Source organism: Pipistrellus kuhlii, unplaced genomic scaffold (assembly GCF_014108245.1).
Source record: "Pipistrellus kuhlii isolate mPipKuh1 unplaced genomic scaffold, mPipKuh1.p scaffold_m20_p_11, whole genome shotgun sequence".
Classification (NCBI taxonomy): domain Eukaryota; kingdom Metazoa; phylum Chordata; class Mammalia; order Chiroptera; family Vespertilionidae; genus Pipistrellus; species Pipistrellus kuhlii.
Window position 1 is genome coordinate 46,966,741 of NW_023425416.1, and position 17,972 is coordinate 46,984,712.

Consider the following 17,972-nt stretch of genomic DNA (forward strand, 5'->3'; position numbering starts at 1 on the left):
CATCTCTTCCAGTCAAGACCATTTGTATATGGGAATCTCACCTTCCTTCTTATAAAGGCCAAAACAAATATTGGCTAAGGATTTTAATTTATGGGGGGAAAAAATCTGAGGAAGCCTGGCTGGTGTGGCGTGGTTGGGCATCATCCCATACACCTGAGGATTGCTGGATTTGACTCCCAGTCAGGGGACAGGCCGGGTTGTGGGTTCAGTCCCTGGTAGGGGGCATGCAGGAGGCAGCCAATTGATGTTCTGCTTTCACATCTATTTCCTCTCTTCCTCTCTCTAAAAATCAATTTTTAAAAATCTTAAAACAACAATAAAAAAATTAAATCTGAGGATAAGATACAAAGTATACTGGAAAAAAATTCTAGGCTTGGGACCTGGGTGGAGAGTTTGTATGTGGGTGGTGGAAGGTAGGACAAGTATTTCGTGAACAGACATGGCTCTGTGTACCTGCCTTCATCATGCAGTCTCTCTTCATGACCGAAGATCTCAAGTACTGGATTTGTGCCCAGCTCTGTCGATTTTTACTCTTATGGCCCTGAATAAATTTCAGCTCTCCTCGTTGACAGAGTCAGGATAATATGTACTTAAGAGTTTCCGAGGAACGAATGGAAGAATCTTTAAGTATTTTATTTACAGCAAAGCTGTGTATATAAGTCAAGTATTATCATAGTGGGACATGCATTGTGTTTTAAACTCACATGTGACACAATTTGAAAAAAGGTGAAGTTCACTGTGGCCTAGAAGAATTTTAAAAAGCTCTACCAAAAGTAGAATTTGGGTAGTGTTTTAACTTAAGGCGTGCCCCGAACTCACTGGGAGTGAGGGGGAACATTCGGGAAAGGAGCAGAGCATAAGCCAAGGGTTCGGGCTGTGCTGGCAGGTGGGTGCAGAAGGGAGGTGGAGGACCTAGGTTTACAGGGAGAGGAAAAGGACAAATCTGAATGCTGAGAGACTTTGCTTAGGAAAAACGGGCGGGCCCTGGTGACTGGTTTAATAGTGATAAATGACAGGAGGAAGGAAAGATGCTTGAGTTTGAGCCCAGAATGTGACAGCGGGAGCCGGAGGACATCGCTGACAAATGGGTGAGCTAGGAAGGAGCACCAGTGGGGAGGACCCTGAGTGTGGCTGCAGGCAAGCTGAGCGTAGGTAGTGGGGCTCTAGCTGGAAGGTATAAGAAACTCAAAATCTTCAAAAGACCTATTCCTACCTTCCTCTAAGGGGGGCCAATGCATGCTGGCACCCACTGTAGACGCATTTATCACTACTGAATTGAGGTGAGGAAAAGAGAGAAAATCCTGACTTGGTCCAGGTTATAGAGTCAGTGGTGAGCCAAGACCATGCCATACCCTCTTAATTTTATAAGAAATAAAATTAATGCCGCCACTCCAGCATTAATTTCACAAAGGCCAACATTTCAAGTCTCTTAATACATGTTGGAATCTACCACTTGACAATACAGGTTCCAGTTCCAAACTTATATCCTTCTCTAGCTATTCGACATTAGTTAGTTGCTTAAACTATTCATGCCAAAGTCCTCTATGAAATGAGGATCATAGCTTCTAATGATTAGGGTTGTTGGGAAATTTAAATGACAGTATGTAGCACACAGTAAATGCTCATTAAATGTTAGCCCTTTTTCCTGTTTGGTATATATTCTTTAAACATCATTCTTACCAAAGATACAAAATGCTCTCCTTCATTTCTGGAAAGTTAAAAAAATTTTTCAATATTTTCTTTGGTTGATAGAATTACAGATATCTCCCACTTCTCCCATCCTCCCATCCCCTACTCACCCTCCAGGTCTTCACTACCCTATTGCCCATGTCCATAGGATATGCATGTAAGTATGTAAGTTCTTTGGTTTATCTCTTTGGAAACTTAATTTTTATGCTACTTTGAGGAATGATTTATTTTTCCATATTGAAATAAATACAAACCATTTGATGTGTTCACTTACTTTAATAACACTACATTTACCATGTTATCACCATGGAATGTAATTCAGGTTAGAATTTCACAACTGCAGTAAAGCCTTCTGTAGTACACCAGAGTTTTTGTATAATGTCTTTCCAGAGCTTGCTCTTCAATCAGTCATCATTTCCATTATAGGTAATTTGTTTAGTTTAACATTTATGATTCTTACAGAGAAAATGAACATACAGCAAATATTTAAAAACTTTTTCATTACCTTTGTGTTAGCACTTAAATACATATATCTATTTCAAGGTGACATTTAAAAATGATTCTAATATAACAGCAGCAAAAATATAATTCTGCAATTAGAAAAGAGCTAAACTGGGACCCATAATTATTTTACATTTACAAGTGTGACTCTAAAATAAATACTACCTTCTAGCAGCTTTATCAGCATGTTAGGTTTGAACACACACACACGTTCAGTTGTGGGGGTTTGTAACATTATATGCCATGCACTGTTCTGAAAGGGTTCTTTAAGAGACAGTCAGCCCTAAAAACCGAAGTCCTCATTCAGTCCAAAATAAAGTCAAATTAAAGTCAAAGTAACTGGGGCAAATAGGATTCCTACATAACATCAAAAGCATGTGAGATTCTGCAGCAATTGGAATACTCCAGGATTGGCATGTTGTTCTTGCTTAGAACAAATTTCACCAGAAGAGTTTAACAAGGTGGACATTTATTTCACCACATCAAGTGCATTGAAAATGACGCATTTCTTATGTGCTGACCTAACTCCCTGAATGACCTAGCTAGTGAACTAGTCACTAGTAATGTAGTCACTTGGGAAATCAAGCCTGCAAAATAGGAAGCCAATATTCAAATTAATGTGTCATTGTCTGACCCTCTCAAATGATTTATTTTCAGTATAAACATATAACCTCAATATGAGATGTCTAACTATAGCAAACACCACCAAGAGCAAGACAGCATCTCTTCTTCTATGGCTTAGGTTTTGGTTTTGCCCAGAATTCCTGATACATGGAGTAGCCCATACCTTAGAGAAAAGAAAATAAAGAATGCTGGTTATGCATTTAAATATATTTATTTAATATGAATAAAATTAAAAATGGCTCCTAAAATAGCTAACAGGAGCATCTTTGCTAGCATGCAATCTCTATAAAGGGAACAAGACCCCGGTTGCTTACTTGCCTTCTTAAAAATTTTGTATTTCTAAAATTCTTTTGAATTTCCCAAGTAGCTTGAAGCAAGTATGACTAGCTCAGACTGTTCAATATTTATCCGGCAAGTTTAAAAAGCACTGCTCTTGCTACCAGATAAAGTCAATGAATCATAAAGCCAATAAAAGCATGTAATACCTACATTTTTTAAAAAATCGTTTTATCTTCAACCCAATAAAACAGCAATCATAGGTTTCTTCCAGATAACAGATCTTACTTCCAACCCTATGCATGTCTAGGCTCTTCAGTGAAATTATAAACTCAGTGATGGACAGAATTGTCTTTCTTTCTTTATAACCTTAGTAAGTAGGTTTACAGTTCTGAGTATATTCTTGTATTATTTATTTACATGTATTATCAAAAATTTTTATTAAGCTAATTATATGTTTTCCTCCTTCATCCACTGTCAGTTTTACCTTATGATATGTTTGGCTAGATGAATTCTACTATTATCTATAAACTCTAATTTTCTTCTGGCTAGTTAGTTATTATTTATTCATGATTGTATTATTTTCCATATGAACAACTATAAACCTACTTCCGCTCCACCCTGTATCATACACAGTAATTTTATGTCACTAATTGAACTATTTTAAATTAATCACTTTTCTAGGAAAATAAATACAAGTGATATCTAAAAACTGCTTCAAAGTTAGCTAAAAGTATGTACCTTCAAAGAAATTAGTTAACGGGAAACCACAAATTTGAAATTTCCTGAAGACACCTACCAAGAGTCATTGCAGCCACAACAAAACCTTGTGCCGCCACACGCATGTGGATCAGGTGAAGGGACATTTTAGTATCTCCCCTGTTCTTCAATTTATATAATCCATATGCAACGATGGCTCCAAAACCCGCCATTCCTGAGAAACAGTCACCATTATGTTAGATACATGGGGACAGGGAACCAAGATGATGTCACCACCAATCAATGTACTTTCTACTACTGTATATAAAAACTAGTGGCCCGATGCACGAAATTCATGCACATTAAAAGGGAATTAATTATAAGAAATATTTTAATATTGCTATTTGCCCTTTCTCTATAATAGAAGTGTCAGAGATGAAAGAAAGTAAAATGTATATGAAAATCTCCCTCCTGTCAAGTGTCTGGGGCATACCACGTGACCCAGAGTCAAGTCCCCGCCCACCTGCACCCACCTGGAAATCATAGGATATCCAGACCTGGCTGGCCCCACCCCTGTCAAGTCCCACTGGGCAGAGGGCACAGCCTCAGGCCCTCCCCACCCCACTCCATCCCCTACTCTCGTGTAATGATCATTGCATATTAGCTCTTTATTTTATAGGATGTTTATGAGACCATTAATTAGCTAACATACATGTCATGTTTTTAATTCCCTCCACTCAGGACCAAAAATCCTGAGATGGTAGCAAAAAGTAACAGACTTATAAAGATTTTCAAAATGTGGGCTTGTGAATCCAGTAGATAAGTTCCTTTAAAAGAACCAGGAAAACTCTTCCTTTCTGTCCTACTTCCCTCTCTAAAGGGAATCAACTAATATAACAGACTATAATAAACTATAACTGTGAGTAGAACAGGTTTTTAAAAAAGAAGACATATGTAATACTTTGAGGGGAAAAGAAGACAGATGTAATACTTTCAACAATAATGAAAAAACAAAAGATGAGCCTCTTGAGTCCTCCTAGCAAACCACAAAGACTAAGGGGGTCCAATCCCCAATATAGTCACTAAAAGAGTCAATATGGCAAAAAATCTAACTACATAAAGAAGCATTTTTATAATGATAGTTTATCATACCAATCTCAGCATATTTCAATCACACGTGAAAAAACATTTGAAAACAATGCTTATGGATGTATTTGATGAATTGATCACACTTTGATTGTGTTACAATAGATTAATTATCAGAATGTCAAAGCCAAACTTACCAATAGGGACAAATGGTGCCTCTTTAGCTTTTCGGATAAATTTAGATCCTTGACCTTCATCATATGAAGAAAGAGAAACATCTGTGTTGGATGACATACTGATTGAAGAATCTTCCTGAAAGAGAATTTCCATGAGGTTCTGCAATTAAAAGCAACTAGAACATTAAGTGACTGGATGTACTTAAAATAATCCTAGTTTCCATAATCTGGTATCCATGAACTCTAAAAAACATTTCTCCATACATGTGTTTTAGCATGTCATTGTTCATAACAGTGCATTTTAAAGTAACTTTTGTCAAAATAGTAGCTATTAATTTTCTGACTATCTTCATCCTTTTAAAAGTTTTTTATTTTCTTCATCCTTAATCAATTCAACTTGATAACTTTAAATTATTTAAACCAAACTGATACTCCTTATTGCCTCTTCAATATCATGGTGAAAATACTGCTAAGCACTTTAAGTGTAGTTGAGTGCAGTCTTTATTGCTTTCAATTACAACTGGCTGACTTATTCCAACATGCTACCTGGCTTCAGTTCTCGCCTCTGAATAGTTTCCAATCCATTACACTAATCTTCATTATTGACGGTAGCTGACTGAATAGCCAAAATTTTTACTTGACTCATTTACATATTTTAAGGACAAAGCTTCTATTTTAATATTATTGCTAGAAATGTCTCCTTTTAAACATAACATGTTCAATTGAACCAATATTTTTATAACAAGGTTATAATTTTTAACAATACTGCAGCATAAAATCAAACTATATTTTTTTATTTTTAAAATACATTTTATTGATTTTTTACAGAGAGGAAGGGAGAGTGATAGAGAGATAGAAACATCGGTGAGAGAGAAACATGGATCAGCTGCCTCCTGCACACTCCCTACTGGGTATGTGCCCTTGACTGGAATTGAACCTGGGACCCTTGAGTCCGCAGGCAGACGCTCTATCCACTGAGCCAAACTGGTTAGGGCCAAACTATATTCTTTTTTTTTCTTTTTAAAAAAATATATTTTATTGATTTTGTACAGAGAGGAAGGGAGAGAGATAGAGAGTTAGAAACATCGATGAGAGAGAGTCATCAATCAGCTGCCTCTTGCACACCCCCTACTGGGGATATGCCCGCAACCAAGGTACATGCCCTTGACCGGAATCGAACCCGGGACCTTTCAGTCCCCAAGCCGACGCTCTATCCATTGAGCCAAACCGGTTTCGGCCAAACTATATTCTTTTATAATAAAAGAATATCTCTCAAGCTTTAGCTGTCTTTCCTTACATACCTTATATCCCCTGAGCTTCTTAAATTCTTTTTCTAAATATTATTATTCTTTTAAATAATATAAAAAAAGGCAAGATATTGGCCTGATCATTATACAAATAAGGGGGCAGGAAAAAAGAGATTATTTTCAATTATCACAGGGACTAAAGGTTCCATTCTCCCATTTCAATCATCTTCCTTTACATAGGAAGCTAGCAGGTGTTTCATCACAATGAGGTAATAAATTCAGTTTCCCCTTAGTCACAGTAACTATGTATACACTTCCTTCTTCACCAATCTGATTTGAACTGCCTATAAACTTTACCCATAGATAAAATAAGGGAGTCAAACATAGTATGTATGTGCACAATTTCTGATTGGTGTCAATTACAATAAAGTCAAAAGTCAACTACACATGTGAAATCTTACCTTCACTACTGGGCGTTGCATGTACTCCCTTCTACACAGTAGCCCTCATCCAACACTTTGCTCTTCAAAGAAAACCCAACTGAGAGGTGAGGTCTGCCTACTTAGTTTGAAAAGTGAAATCGTTCCTCCAAGCCCCCATCTCCACTGGGAAGAGTTGATTCTGTCACGTGACAGAAAAGACAACCTTAATCCAGAGGAGTTATGCAATATCACAGAGTGAGATGGAAGAAAACTCAGATTAGAACTAGACTTTCTTTTTTGTACTCCGTTATCTGCTAATTGACTAAACCCCTACTTACTGAGCTTTTAATTACTCTATACAAGGTTCAACAAGCTCAAGGTTCAGGATGCTCACTATATTATGGGAAGAGATAACACAAACACAGAAATGATTAGTGGTTCAAAAATTAGATTTAAAAATAAAAGGGCCGAAACCGGTTTGGCTCAGTGGATAGAGTGTCGGTCTGCGGACTGAAGGGTCCAGGGTTCGATTCCGGTTAGGGGTATGTGCCTTGGTTGCGGGCATATTCCTGGTGGGGGGTGTGCAGGAGGCGGCTGATCGATGTTTCTCTCTCATCGATGTTTCTAGCTTTCTATCCCTCTCTCTTCCTCTCTGTAAAAACTCAATTAAATATACATATTTTAAAAAAATAAAGAAAAAAAAAAGGACATGACAGTGTGTGATTACTTGTCAATAGCATAACAGAGACAATTAGAACTGAATTTAGAGTGTGATGTCTTTGAGCTAAAGTGGGTTTGGGAAGTTTCACAGAGGAATATTTGAGGATGGCCTTCAAGAAACTACATAAATGGACCAGATAAAATTAAAACATTGTATTTATTTTAGGCTACTACGTCTATTAGTTGCCTTCATAACTAATCATGAACTTCTCAAAGGCATAACTATTATCACAAATTCTCCTTCCACCTCCCCTGCAAAACCCACATTCTAATCACATTAAACATCTTATAGATCAGTGGTTCTCAACCTTTCTAATGCCACAACCCTTTAATACAATTCCTCATGTTGTGGTGACCCCCAACCATAAAATTATTTTCGTTGCTACTTTTGCTAATGTTATGAATCGTAATGTAAATATCTGTTTTTTCCGATGGACAGGTTGAGAACCACTGCTGTAAAGCCTAAGATCATTGGAAAATACAGATATTTACATTACGATTCATAACAGTAGCAAAATTACAGCTATGAAGTAGCAACGAAAATAATGTTATGGTTGGGGGTCCCCACAACATGAGTAGCTGTACTAAAAATCCAACACTAAAATTATATTTTATACTGTCTTATAAATTATGTATTAAAACTCCCTTGGAAGGTTGAGAACCGCTGTTATAGACGATCTCTATTACCCCAAGCCTTTCAGAAGCTGACTCCTCTAACACTTCTCCCTTTTCATCTCCTTCATAGCTGATTCCTCCCATTTTTCAGCTTCTTATCTTAACTGACCTCCAGAAAGTCTTCTAAAGGTGTTTTGGTTCTGCAGTCTCATAGAATGCTGTTTTCTCTATTATAACTCTTTCTTTTTTTTATTTCTATAACTCTTTCTTAAGGAAAGAAAATGGTAACCTCAGTAGGTCTTGGCTTCTTGCAATCACAAGAGACAAAACTATTATATACCACAATCTACTTTTAAAATCTAGCACCTTCTTTTGCAGCTATAAAAGTATGTTTTCTTCCTTTGCTTTAATTATTCCTAAACTAAGAAGTCATTTGGAAATTGTCTTTAAAAGCAAGAAAGTGGGCCTGGCCGGCATGGCTCAGTGGTTGAACATGGACCTATGAACCAGGAAGCCATGGTTTGATTCCCTGTCAGGGCACATGTTGGGGTTTGGAGCTTAATCCCCAGTGTAGGATATGCAAGAGGCAGCCAGTCAATGATTCCCTCTCATCACTGATGTTTCTCTCCCTCTCCCTTCTCTAAAATCAATATATATTTTTACCCTGACTGGTTTGGCTCAGTGGATAGAGCATCAGTCTTCGGACTAAAGAGTCCCAGGTTCGATTCCAGTCAAGGGCATGTGCCTTGGTTGTGGGCACATATTTCTTTCATTGATGTTTCTGGCTCCCTATCCCTCTCCCACTCTGTAAAAAATCAATAAAAGATATATTTTTTAAAAATTATATATATATATTTTAAAGCAAGAAAGTAGGTAGTTTTTGCTCTCCATTCTCACATCTGAATCACTAATTATCCACCAGGCAATGGAGCAAAAAGTCCCCTCCATCCTTTCAGGAGGGAGAGGGTTGAGGGCTGGCTGTCTCGGCCGGTATATAAAAGAACAGAAGAAAATCCACTGATTTCCATTGCTCACCTATGACATGACTCTGAAGTTTGTATGGGTAAGATATTTTGCTTTAAGTGACTAGATAATGTCTGACCCAGGATACTTTGTGTGAACATTTCAGGATAACATTAAGAGAAACATTAAAAATCCAACACTAAAGTTATATTTTATACTGTCTTATAAATTATGTATTAAAGCTCTCTGAATATAAGATTTTCATAACTTTTTCTAATTACCACCTAGAAGTATCCCAAGAATTCATGATTTACAGCCACCTAAACTGAAAATGGTTAACATTTAAAGTACCAGGGTCAGTAACTATAAATCATATAATTTGAAAATAACAACTCATAATTAATTCATGTGAACAGCCTTATTTTACAGACAGAAAAGGGGTTAGGAAGGCTTATATGAATTGCTCAACAACAGGAATACATTTTTGGCAGATTGGGAGTAGAACCAAGCTCTCCTGACAGAGTCCAGGGTGCTTGTGATTGACAATATATTGCCAAACCATCCTTCTTATGATGCTGGCAGATTTTTAATCTGGAAAAATATTAAAATCCATTCCATAACAGAAGCCTACATTTCTTTCCATGAATTATAAAACAAACAAATAGAAAATATGTAAGGCAAGCCTAACATTAAATGGAACCTTCTTCCCCAGCTTCTTATCTAACAATTTCAATTGTGATTTGAATACCGTAGATTTATTTTCAACTAGCAGCACCACGTCTAGATTTCACTTATCATTTACTCATCGCACACACAGCAACCAACAGATTGCGAGGCACTAGTAACCAGTTTAAAAAACACGAATTACTCTGTCCGTTGAGTAAGACACGACTACTACTACTTTCCAAATGCAACGGAAGATGAGCTGACCAGCATCTGATGACGCAACAGGCTGACGGATCTTCACAGCTGCCGTTCCGGACTCAAGAACTACCACCTAACAATAACGATCTCGAGTTTTGATTTTGCATCGCTCACCTGTCAGCTTGTGGGAAAATGGATGCCAAGGCCCCACCCTGAAGATTCTGGCCCGAGATGAGGGTGAGGACCCAGGAGAAGCCCTCCCACCCCGTCCAGTGACGGGTGCGCGCGGGAGCTCGGCGCAGCCCCGGCACACCGGACTCGGACAGGTTCGTCCTGCCGGGGCCCGGTACTTGGATGGCTCACAGCTTTTCATTCAAACCGGCCCTGCTCCCAGACCCCCTCCGCATTTAGCAGGGATTACTACTGGGAGGGGAGGAGGAGGAAGAGCGGCTCCCCACACCGCCAGGAGAGGAGGGCGAGGAACTCTGCCGAATCATCTCGGCTGCTCCCTTCTAAACCCAGGCTATGCTTTGTAATCTCCAACCGGAAGAGGTGTAAATTCCGTCACAGATGCTTTAAACCGGGTTTGGGGCCTTGTCCCTCCCCAGGGCAGGCGATGGTCGCAGAGGTGGGAGGGCAGGCGAGGGTCGCGGAGGGTGGGGGTGGGGAGGAACACGGGATCGGGAAGAAGACCAAGCGCGGACTGGAAGGTCGTGTGCTTTCACGCCCTTCTCTCAACCTTTTCACCTTCCTTGCTCTCTTTCTCCCTGTGACCTTGTCAGGACTCCATGGCCGGAGCGCTCGGCCTCCCGGTCAGTCCTCACCCCGCTCCGGCCCCAGTCCCTGCCCCTCCACGGATCACTCATTACTGTCCCATCCGAGAGTCCTCCCTCCGGGCCACGGTTCACTGCACAAACGTTTGCCTCACCTCCGCGTTGGCTCCGCCTCTCCTCACCCGACGGGGCGCCAGGCCTGGTGTTTGGACCCCCAAGCTCCCCGAACCACGCGGCCCGGCCTGAGCCCCCAACGACACCTCGTCCCCAATCCCCCAGGCCTCGCCCCACTCCCAGCCTCGCGGCCCCCACCCTTCCCAAGGTGCTCCCGGCACAGCCAAGCGCGATCCCGCTGCCTCCCGCCCCGGATCGGGCGTCCCGGCTCCCAGGACCCCTCCACAGTCCACTCACCAAACCCTACGGGACGTCTCCAACTCCGGCCGGCTTCTGCCCCCGCCCGCGCGCGCCGTCGGGCCGGCTTCTCCAAGTCCCGCCCACAGCCGGATCCAGCCAATCAGGAGGCCGGAAGCGGCCGGTGTGTGCGTGCGTGTGCGCGGTGGGTGGGGCGGCCCGGAGCGGGTTCCGGATTGGCTGGGGCGCCGCAGGGGCGAAGTCCCCTGCTCTCGCGCGGGGATCTCGTCATAGGTGAGCGCTCCCTTGTGGGGTTTGCGCGGTGCTCCAGGGCCGGAGACCCCGGGCCTGAGGGTACTTCCGGAGACCCCGGGCCTGAGGGTACTTCCGGTGACTCTCGCCCTTTCCTCGTAGGTCAGGCGGGGGCCGTGTGTGCGGAGCCCGGCCCGCTGCAAGGTTTTATCTAAGCCGCGTGGCCCTCGGTGTGAGATATCAGAGGGTCCAAACCACGAGATCAACGATTTGCTAGGGGAAGAAAGGTTCCCCTCCTAGGAACTAGGTTCTGGTTTTCCCAGGTTTGCCCCTATTCTGGGGCTTTTTGTCCTTGCTCAGCTCATGACTAATTGCCTATAACATGTATATCTATATCTATATAAATAGCGATAATATCTATCTATAAATGTCAATATAGTCTCTTGATTCCCACCATTTACACACTTATATAAAGAACCCCTCTCTCTACGCCACTCACTGCCTTGGATATTGATTGCCTCTCTGCTTTCTCCCACTCTGTCTCCCCCAACAACGACTTAGGGCTGTTTTTACAGTCTGCTAATTCACCGAGAATGAGTGCCTCTTCTGGGAGTTACTGCCATACTCAATGGCCCTGCAAATAGACTTTTATTGACCCATCTCTGGGCTCTCCAAGTCACTTTGTCCTCATACTGAGTGCAGAGCACCATCTGCTTATCTTGATGGCTTAATGAATCGAGAGCTCATAAAGGTAGCTGACATTTGAATTAGATCCAGTAAGCACAAAGTAATGGGTGGAAAATTCACTTTTATACCGCTGGAAGAAAAATGGATTATACCAAGAGACTCTTCACTTCAATTGTTGGTCCTGAGAGACTCCCTCTGTGCTGATGCTTTTGCCTAAGGACTGGAACCTGCCTGCCCAGTTCTGGGAAAACCAGAAAAGAAAGGTTTTTCTGCCTGACCCAAGTTCACTTTGAATTAGCAGTCAAGTGCTAGCCATCAGAGTCCGGCCACTTTGCTTTATAAGGGTTTTTAAATGATGAGTGTTAAGTAACCATTAAAAAAGTGAGCTAGTGTTGGGCTGGTGTGACTCCATGATTGAGTATTAACCTATGAACCAGGAGGTCATGGTTCAATTCCTGGTCAGGGCACATGCCCTTGTGGGCTCGATCCCCAGTAGGGGATGAGCAGGAAGCAGCAGACTTGCAGGAAGCTGTTAATCAATGATTCTCTCTCATCATTGATGTTTCTATCTCTCCTTCTCCCTTCCTCTCTGAAATCAATATAAATACAATATATAAGTGAGCCTGTTGCCTAGCACAGTGTGGCTGCTCAAGAGAAATCCTTGGCAGCGAGAGGTGTTAAGTGTACTGTCCAGATTGTAAATTCCCTAGAAACTGGATGGGCTGTTGTTTAAGGGCAGTTTACCAATAACCTTTTGTTCATTTGCTCTTACATTTAGCTGGGATCTGGAATCCTTGTCACCCCTGGGCTGTAGTGAGTGAGCTGTCCACAGCCTCCCCTTACCTGCAAGTATCATAAGCCAGAAACAAGCAGAACCACATGCAGCTATCCAAACAGCCTGTTGTACAACACCAGCACATGCTCAGTGCCTATCATTCTCTAGGCATACTGCTGTGCATCTGACATACTAAAGTGTCACTGATCATTGGAAGAGCTCCATCAAGTCAATGTTACCACCCCCATTGTGCACACATAGAAACAGATTCAGCATGGTTAAGTAACTTGCTTGGGTTTCCATAGAGCATGAATGGGGAATGTCTAGCCCTCAGGCTTATAAGACCCGCAAAATCATTTGGTCTGGCCCTGCTGAAAGGCATTAGGGGTGAGTTAATTAAATGTTTAACCAAACATAGCATTCTAGTGTTTAAGTTGGTACTTTTTTCTTTAAAAAAAATTTTTTTTTATTGATTTCAGAGAGGAAGGGAGAGGGAGAGAGAGAAACATCAATGATGAGAGAGAATTTAAGTTGATAATTTTGTATGTCCTGTAAATGATGTTATAAATATCCAACGGTCCGGCTGGCATGGCTCAGTGGTTGAGCATCAACCTATGAAACCAGGAGGTCATGGTTCGATTCTTAGGTTACAATTCAATTCCCTGTTAGGGTACGTGCCTGGGTTGCAGGTTCCATCCCCAGTATGGAACTTGCAGGAGGCAGCCTCTCAGTGATTTTTCTCTCATCATTGATATTTCTCTCTCTCTCTCTCTCTCTCTCTCTCTCTCTCTCTCTCTCTCTCTCTCCCTCTCCCTTCCTTTCTTAAATCAACAAAAAAATATTAAAAAATAGTGACATTATCAAACACTACAAAGATGAGAAGAAACGATCATTCATACATTAGTGGTGGGAATGTAAAATGGTATAGTCACTCTACAGAACAGGTTGGCTGTTTTTTCTGTCTCAGTCAGAATACTATTGGAGAGAGGAGCTTCAAGCCATCTGATACTGGCCAGTTAGAGAAGGGACAGAGGAGATCTCCCGTCTGTCCCTTAAGCAGGGTGGAAGTGTGGGTGATCTTTGGATAGAGAGAGGGGGAAAAGAGATAACGGTCAGTAAGAGTGCCATAGAGTTTGGAATATGTAAAATACACTATATGATCAATGCAGAGTACATATTGAGAAGACTGTAAACCCGGGCTTTGGTAGAGGCAGGGCACAGGAAAATTGCTGCCCATATGTCCACACAGGTGTGTCAGACTTCTTAGGGTTTTCAAACAGGAAGATTAGCTCAATAGGTGCAAACAAATCTTTGTACTCCAAGCAGTAGCCCTATTGAGTTGATGACTAAGGCAATCCACCTATGTGACTTATGAGGTCAGGGGAGAAAATGGGAGTGGTGGACCAGGGATGATGGGCAGTTCTGGGTGGGCCAGTGTGAGTTACCTCCAGGGTTAATACCAGGAGATCAGGCCAAGAGCTTATGCTGCTCATTTTCTTCACCTTTCCCCAAATTCTGGTTTTGTCAGTTCTCTCATCCTCTGACTTTTCTGAGAGGGCCCTGGAGCTGAAATAGCTCCAACTTGATAGATAGGGACTCTGCTGTTCAGAGAGAAGGGACTTGCCCTTCTTCCTACAGCATGCTCATTTCAGAGTTGAGATTAGAAGGGCCTCCTGGTTAACAACCCTTTGCACTATGATTTTTTACAGAGAGGAAGGGATAGGGATAGAGAGTTAAAAACATCAATGAGAGAGAAACATCGATCAGCTGCCTCCTTCACACTCCCCACTAGGGATGTGCCTGCAATCGAAGTACATGCTCTTGACTGGAATCGAACCTGGGACCCTTGAGTCCACGGGCTGATGCTTTATCCACTGAACCAAACCGGTCAGGGCCCTTCATTACTTTTCTTGTGATATTAGAACATTTCTTCATTGCCAGCAGGCTCAATGTTGTCAGTAGGGGGTGCTAGAGGGCAAATTTTATCCATGTGAGCAGGTGGTGTCCAACCATCTAGCCTCTGCCTGCTAAGAACCCTAGTTGTAGGGGAACTCTTGCTTGTCCGGCAAGGCCCATAGAATCCTGCCTGCCAGCCTCAGCTTCTGTGTACCAGTTCTGGCCCGGACAACCCAGTGAACTTCTCTGTCATCCAGTGGCGGCAATCAAAGAGACCCGTGTTCCAGCATTAGAGGGGGCTCCCTCCCATCCCACATTATTTCCTTCTTTCAGGGGGTTATTCTTTAGAATTCACTTTTATTTCCTCATAGTAGTTCCCTCTAAATAGTTACTAATCCTTTATATTAAACTTTCCTTTTTCAAACCATTGTGGTTACTGTCTCCTCACTGTCCTTTCATGGGCCATGATGCTGAAAATGCAGCACTTCTCAATTCAGACTAGTCACATTTCAAAGGCTCAATGGCCATGTATGGCTAGTGGCTATTGTGTGGGACAGTGCGGCTCTAACATGGTTTGATACATACTTAATGGGAGTGACACGTTGGGGGGACAGTTTAAAAAAAGGAGTTGCATAAAAAATATTGGACTTGATTCTGTAGCTTTATTGATCATATTAATACTAAAGGCCTGGTGCACAAATTCCTGCATGGGTGGGGTCCCTCAGGTTGGCCTGCAGGAATTGGGCTGAACCCACAGTCCACCACCTGCAGCTCCAACCTGCCGCTCACACTCATCCTGGCCCCACTGTGCCTGCTGCGGGCTCGCACCCAATCAGTCCCCATTGGAAGAAGCTCGCATCGTCACAGCAGCACTCAACAGCCGTGAGCCCTGTTTCTGGCACCCTCCTGAGGGGAGTGGCCTATGGGATCAGCTGAAACCAGCTCTCCAACATCCCTCGGGGGGTCCCGAATTGGGAGAGGGCACAGGCCAGGCCAAGGAACCCTACCAGTGCACAATTGGGGTCTGGAAGGGATCATGATAGGGCTCCAGGGTATGTCTGACCCATCTTGCTCAGTCTCAATCTGCTGGACCCCATTAGCAAGCTAACCTACAGGTCAGAGTGTCTGCCCCCTGGTGGTCAGTGCATGTCATAGCTAGCAGTTGAGCAGCCTTGGCATATCATTAGCATATTATGCTTTGATTGGTTGAACAGTAGATTGGTCACTGGATGACTGGACACTTAGCATATCAGGCTTTTATTATATAGGATACTAATATTGTATTTGTCAAGCATTTTCTTTCATTAGATACAAATGAACATAGTTGTGATTATGTTTATTATTTTAGGAATTAAGATTTCCAGTATGAAAGAAAAGTCCAATCACAGAATAATTTAAGTAGGAATGCTGGGCATTACTATTTGACTTTGTTACTCCATCTTATTTTCTTATTGTTGATATTCACCTGTGCATTGATACCTTGAAGAATAAAGAAACTTTTAAAAGTAGCAATTTTAGGAGACATTTTCTGACTCAAAGAAATATTAATAGAATGAGTCTGTAAATTCTGACCTTGAGTCAGATGAAACCATGTGAAATATTCAAAATTCAATTGGATCTAATTTTAAAGATCCTTAGGAGTTGCAGTGTACCTAGTTCTATGAATATTAAAGAATGTACAATTCCATCAGCTCTTCATATCTTACATGCAAAAGACACGATGGCCCTGGCTGGTTTTGCTTAGTGGAGAGTGTCGACCTGCAGACTAAAGGGTCCCGGGTTCAATTCCAGTCAAGGGCACATGCAGGAGGCAGCCTATCAATGATTCTCTCTCAACATTGATTTTTCTTTCTCTCTCTCCTCCCTCTCCCTTCCTCTCTGAAATCAATACAAATATTGATATATTTTTTAAAAAGACACTATGGAACATGAAGTTCAAGGGTGTCGAGAAATTTACATTACTTTTTATGTGAAAACACATATCTTAACATATGTACATTTATAAATCTTGATTTCAAAACTCAATCAAGTAATCAACTTGACTAGGAGCTGCAGACTTTTAAGGAGAAAAAATATATAACACAAAACTTGAACCCAAGGAAGTAGTCTAGGTGATCACTCCCCTATTTATGTTTTTAGGTTTAAATTTTTGTACTAACTTCTTTCTAGAGTATTTTGAAGCAAATCCCAGATATCATATCTTTTCCCCAATTATTACCAACTTGATGTTATGGAGTCATTAACATATAATTAAATAGAGAGTTTAGTGTTGCCCAGGGGGTCTCCAGCAAGATTCTTAGCTTCCCAGCCCACATAGCTGCCAGCAAATAGCTCATTCATTGGTGTGATAATGCCTTTTTTAGGTACAGAAACATCTTTTAACCTAATAAGCTTTAGGATAAAGCATAGAAATCTTTAAGAGAGGAGACCTGATTGAAGTCAACCAACGAATCAGGAAGTTCAGTTCCCTGTCAGGGCATATGCCTGGGTTGCGGGATCAGTCCCCAGTGGGGGAGCATGCAGGAGGCAGCCAATTAGTGATTCTCTCTCATCATTGATGTTTCTATCTCTCTCTTCCTCTTCCTTACTCTCTGAAATCAATAAAGCATTTTTTAAAAAGAAGAGATTCATTAGTATTAATATTATTTTTGTTAAGAAAGTGGCTTTTCATATTCTGTGTTTTTTATTTATTTGTCATGGGAGCATGGGTTTGGTCTGGTAGAATGATAGTTTTGTAACTGATTTGAAATATTTGAGCAATATAGGTTATTTTATTTTAAGGTGAAAGTTTACTAAATTGTTCTTAATATTGAAACATCTAAGAGACCTTTAGATTCCTAATATTGATGAAAGAACACTCAGACTAAGAAAAAGTCTTATAAGAATTAATTTGAGCCAAACTGATGACAATTGCCAGGAAGCAAAATCTCAATGGATCGAGAACATGCTCTGGAGAATGACAGTTTTACAGCTTATTTTGTGCATTAGAATCAAAGAAGACAGTGGTGGCAGGTTAGGGAAGCGGGCGAAAGCAATGCAGGGCAATCTCAGAGGTTGGATAAAAAGTAAAATGGAGAGACACATACTTCTTTTCCATCGCTGGGCACAGAATAGTTCACTCTTACAGCACATGGAGATGGTATGTGGGCACCCAAAATGACATTGAGGGGTTGGTGCTTTGGTGGGAAGTTGTGCCCTGAGGCGTCTGGAAAAGGAGATTACTCTGACATTCCAAAGGTATGTTATCACAGAGGCCCAGGGCTTTGGTGGTCTCTATGAATTGTCTCCTGACTTAACTTGTTTGCTGCTGGTTTGGATGTAATTGTGGCTTGTCTCCTTGTATTTCCCAGGGATAG

At 41.5% G+C, this 17,972-nt stretch overlaps 1 protein-coding gene across 2 annotated transcripts; it reads right to left on the bottom strand.

Annotated features, from left to right (window-relative positions):
• Positions 1–1,945: 1,945 nt before the first annotated feature.
• Positions 1,946–11,208, bottom strand: HIGD1A (HIG1 hypoxia inducible domain family member 1A). Of its 2 annotated transcripts, XM_036432010.2 has the most exons (4): positions 11,067–11,208; positions 5,073–5,187; positions 3,890–4,024; positions 1,946–2,977 (listed from the first exon to the last, which is right to left on the bottom strand). In XM_036432010.2, exons 2-4 carry the CDS (start codon positions 5,167–5,169, stop codon positions 2,922–2,924), a joined length of 288 nt encoding a protein of 95 aa, XP_036287903.1. In that variant the 5' UTR covers positions 5,170–5,187; positions 11,067–11,208; the 3' UTR covers positions 1,946–2,921. The 2 variants fall into 2 exon arrangements, with proteins under 2 accessions (XP_036287903.1, XP_045435417.1); XM_045579461.1 differs by lacking the exon at positions 11,067–11,208 and having other exon boundaries at positions 5,073–5,206.
• Positions 11,209–17,972: the final 6,764 nt, after the last annotated feature.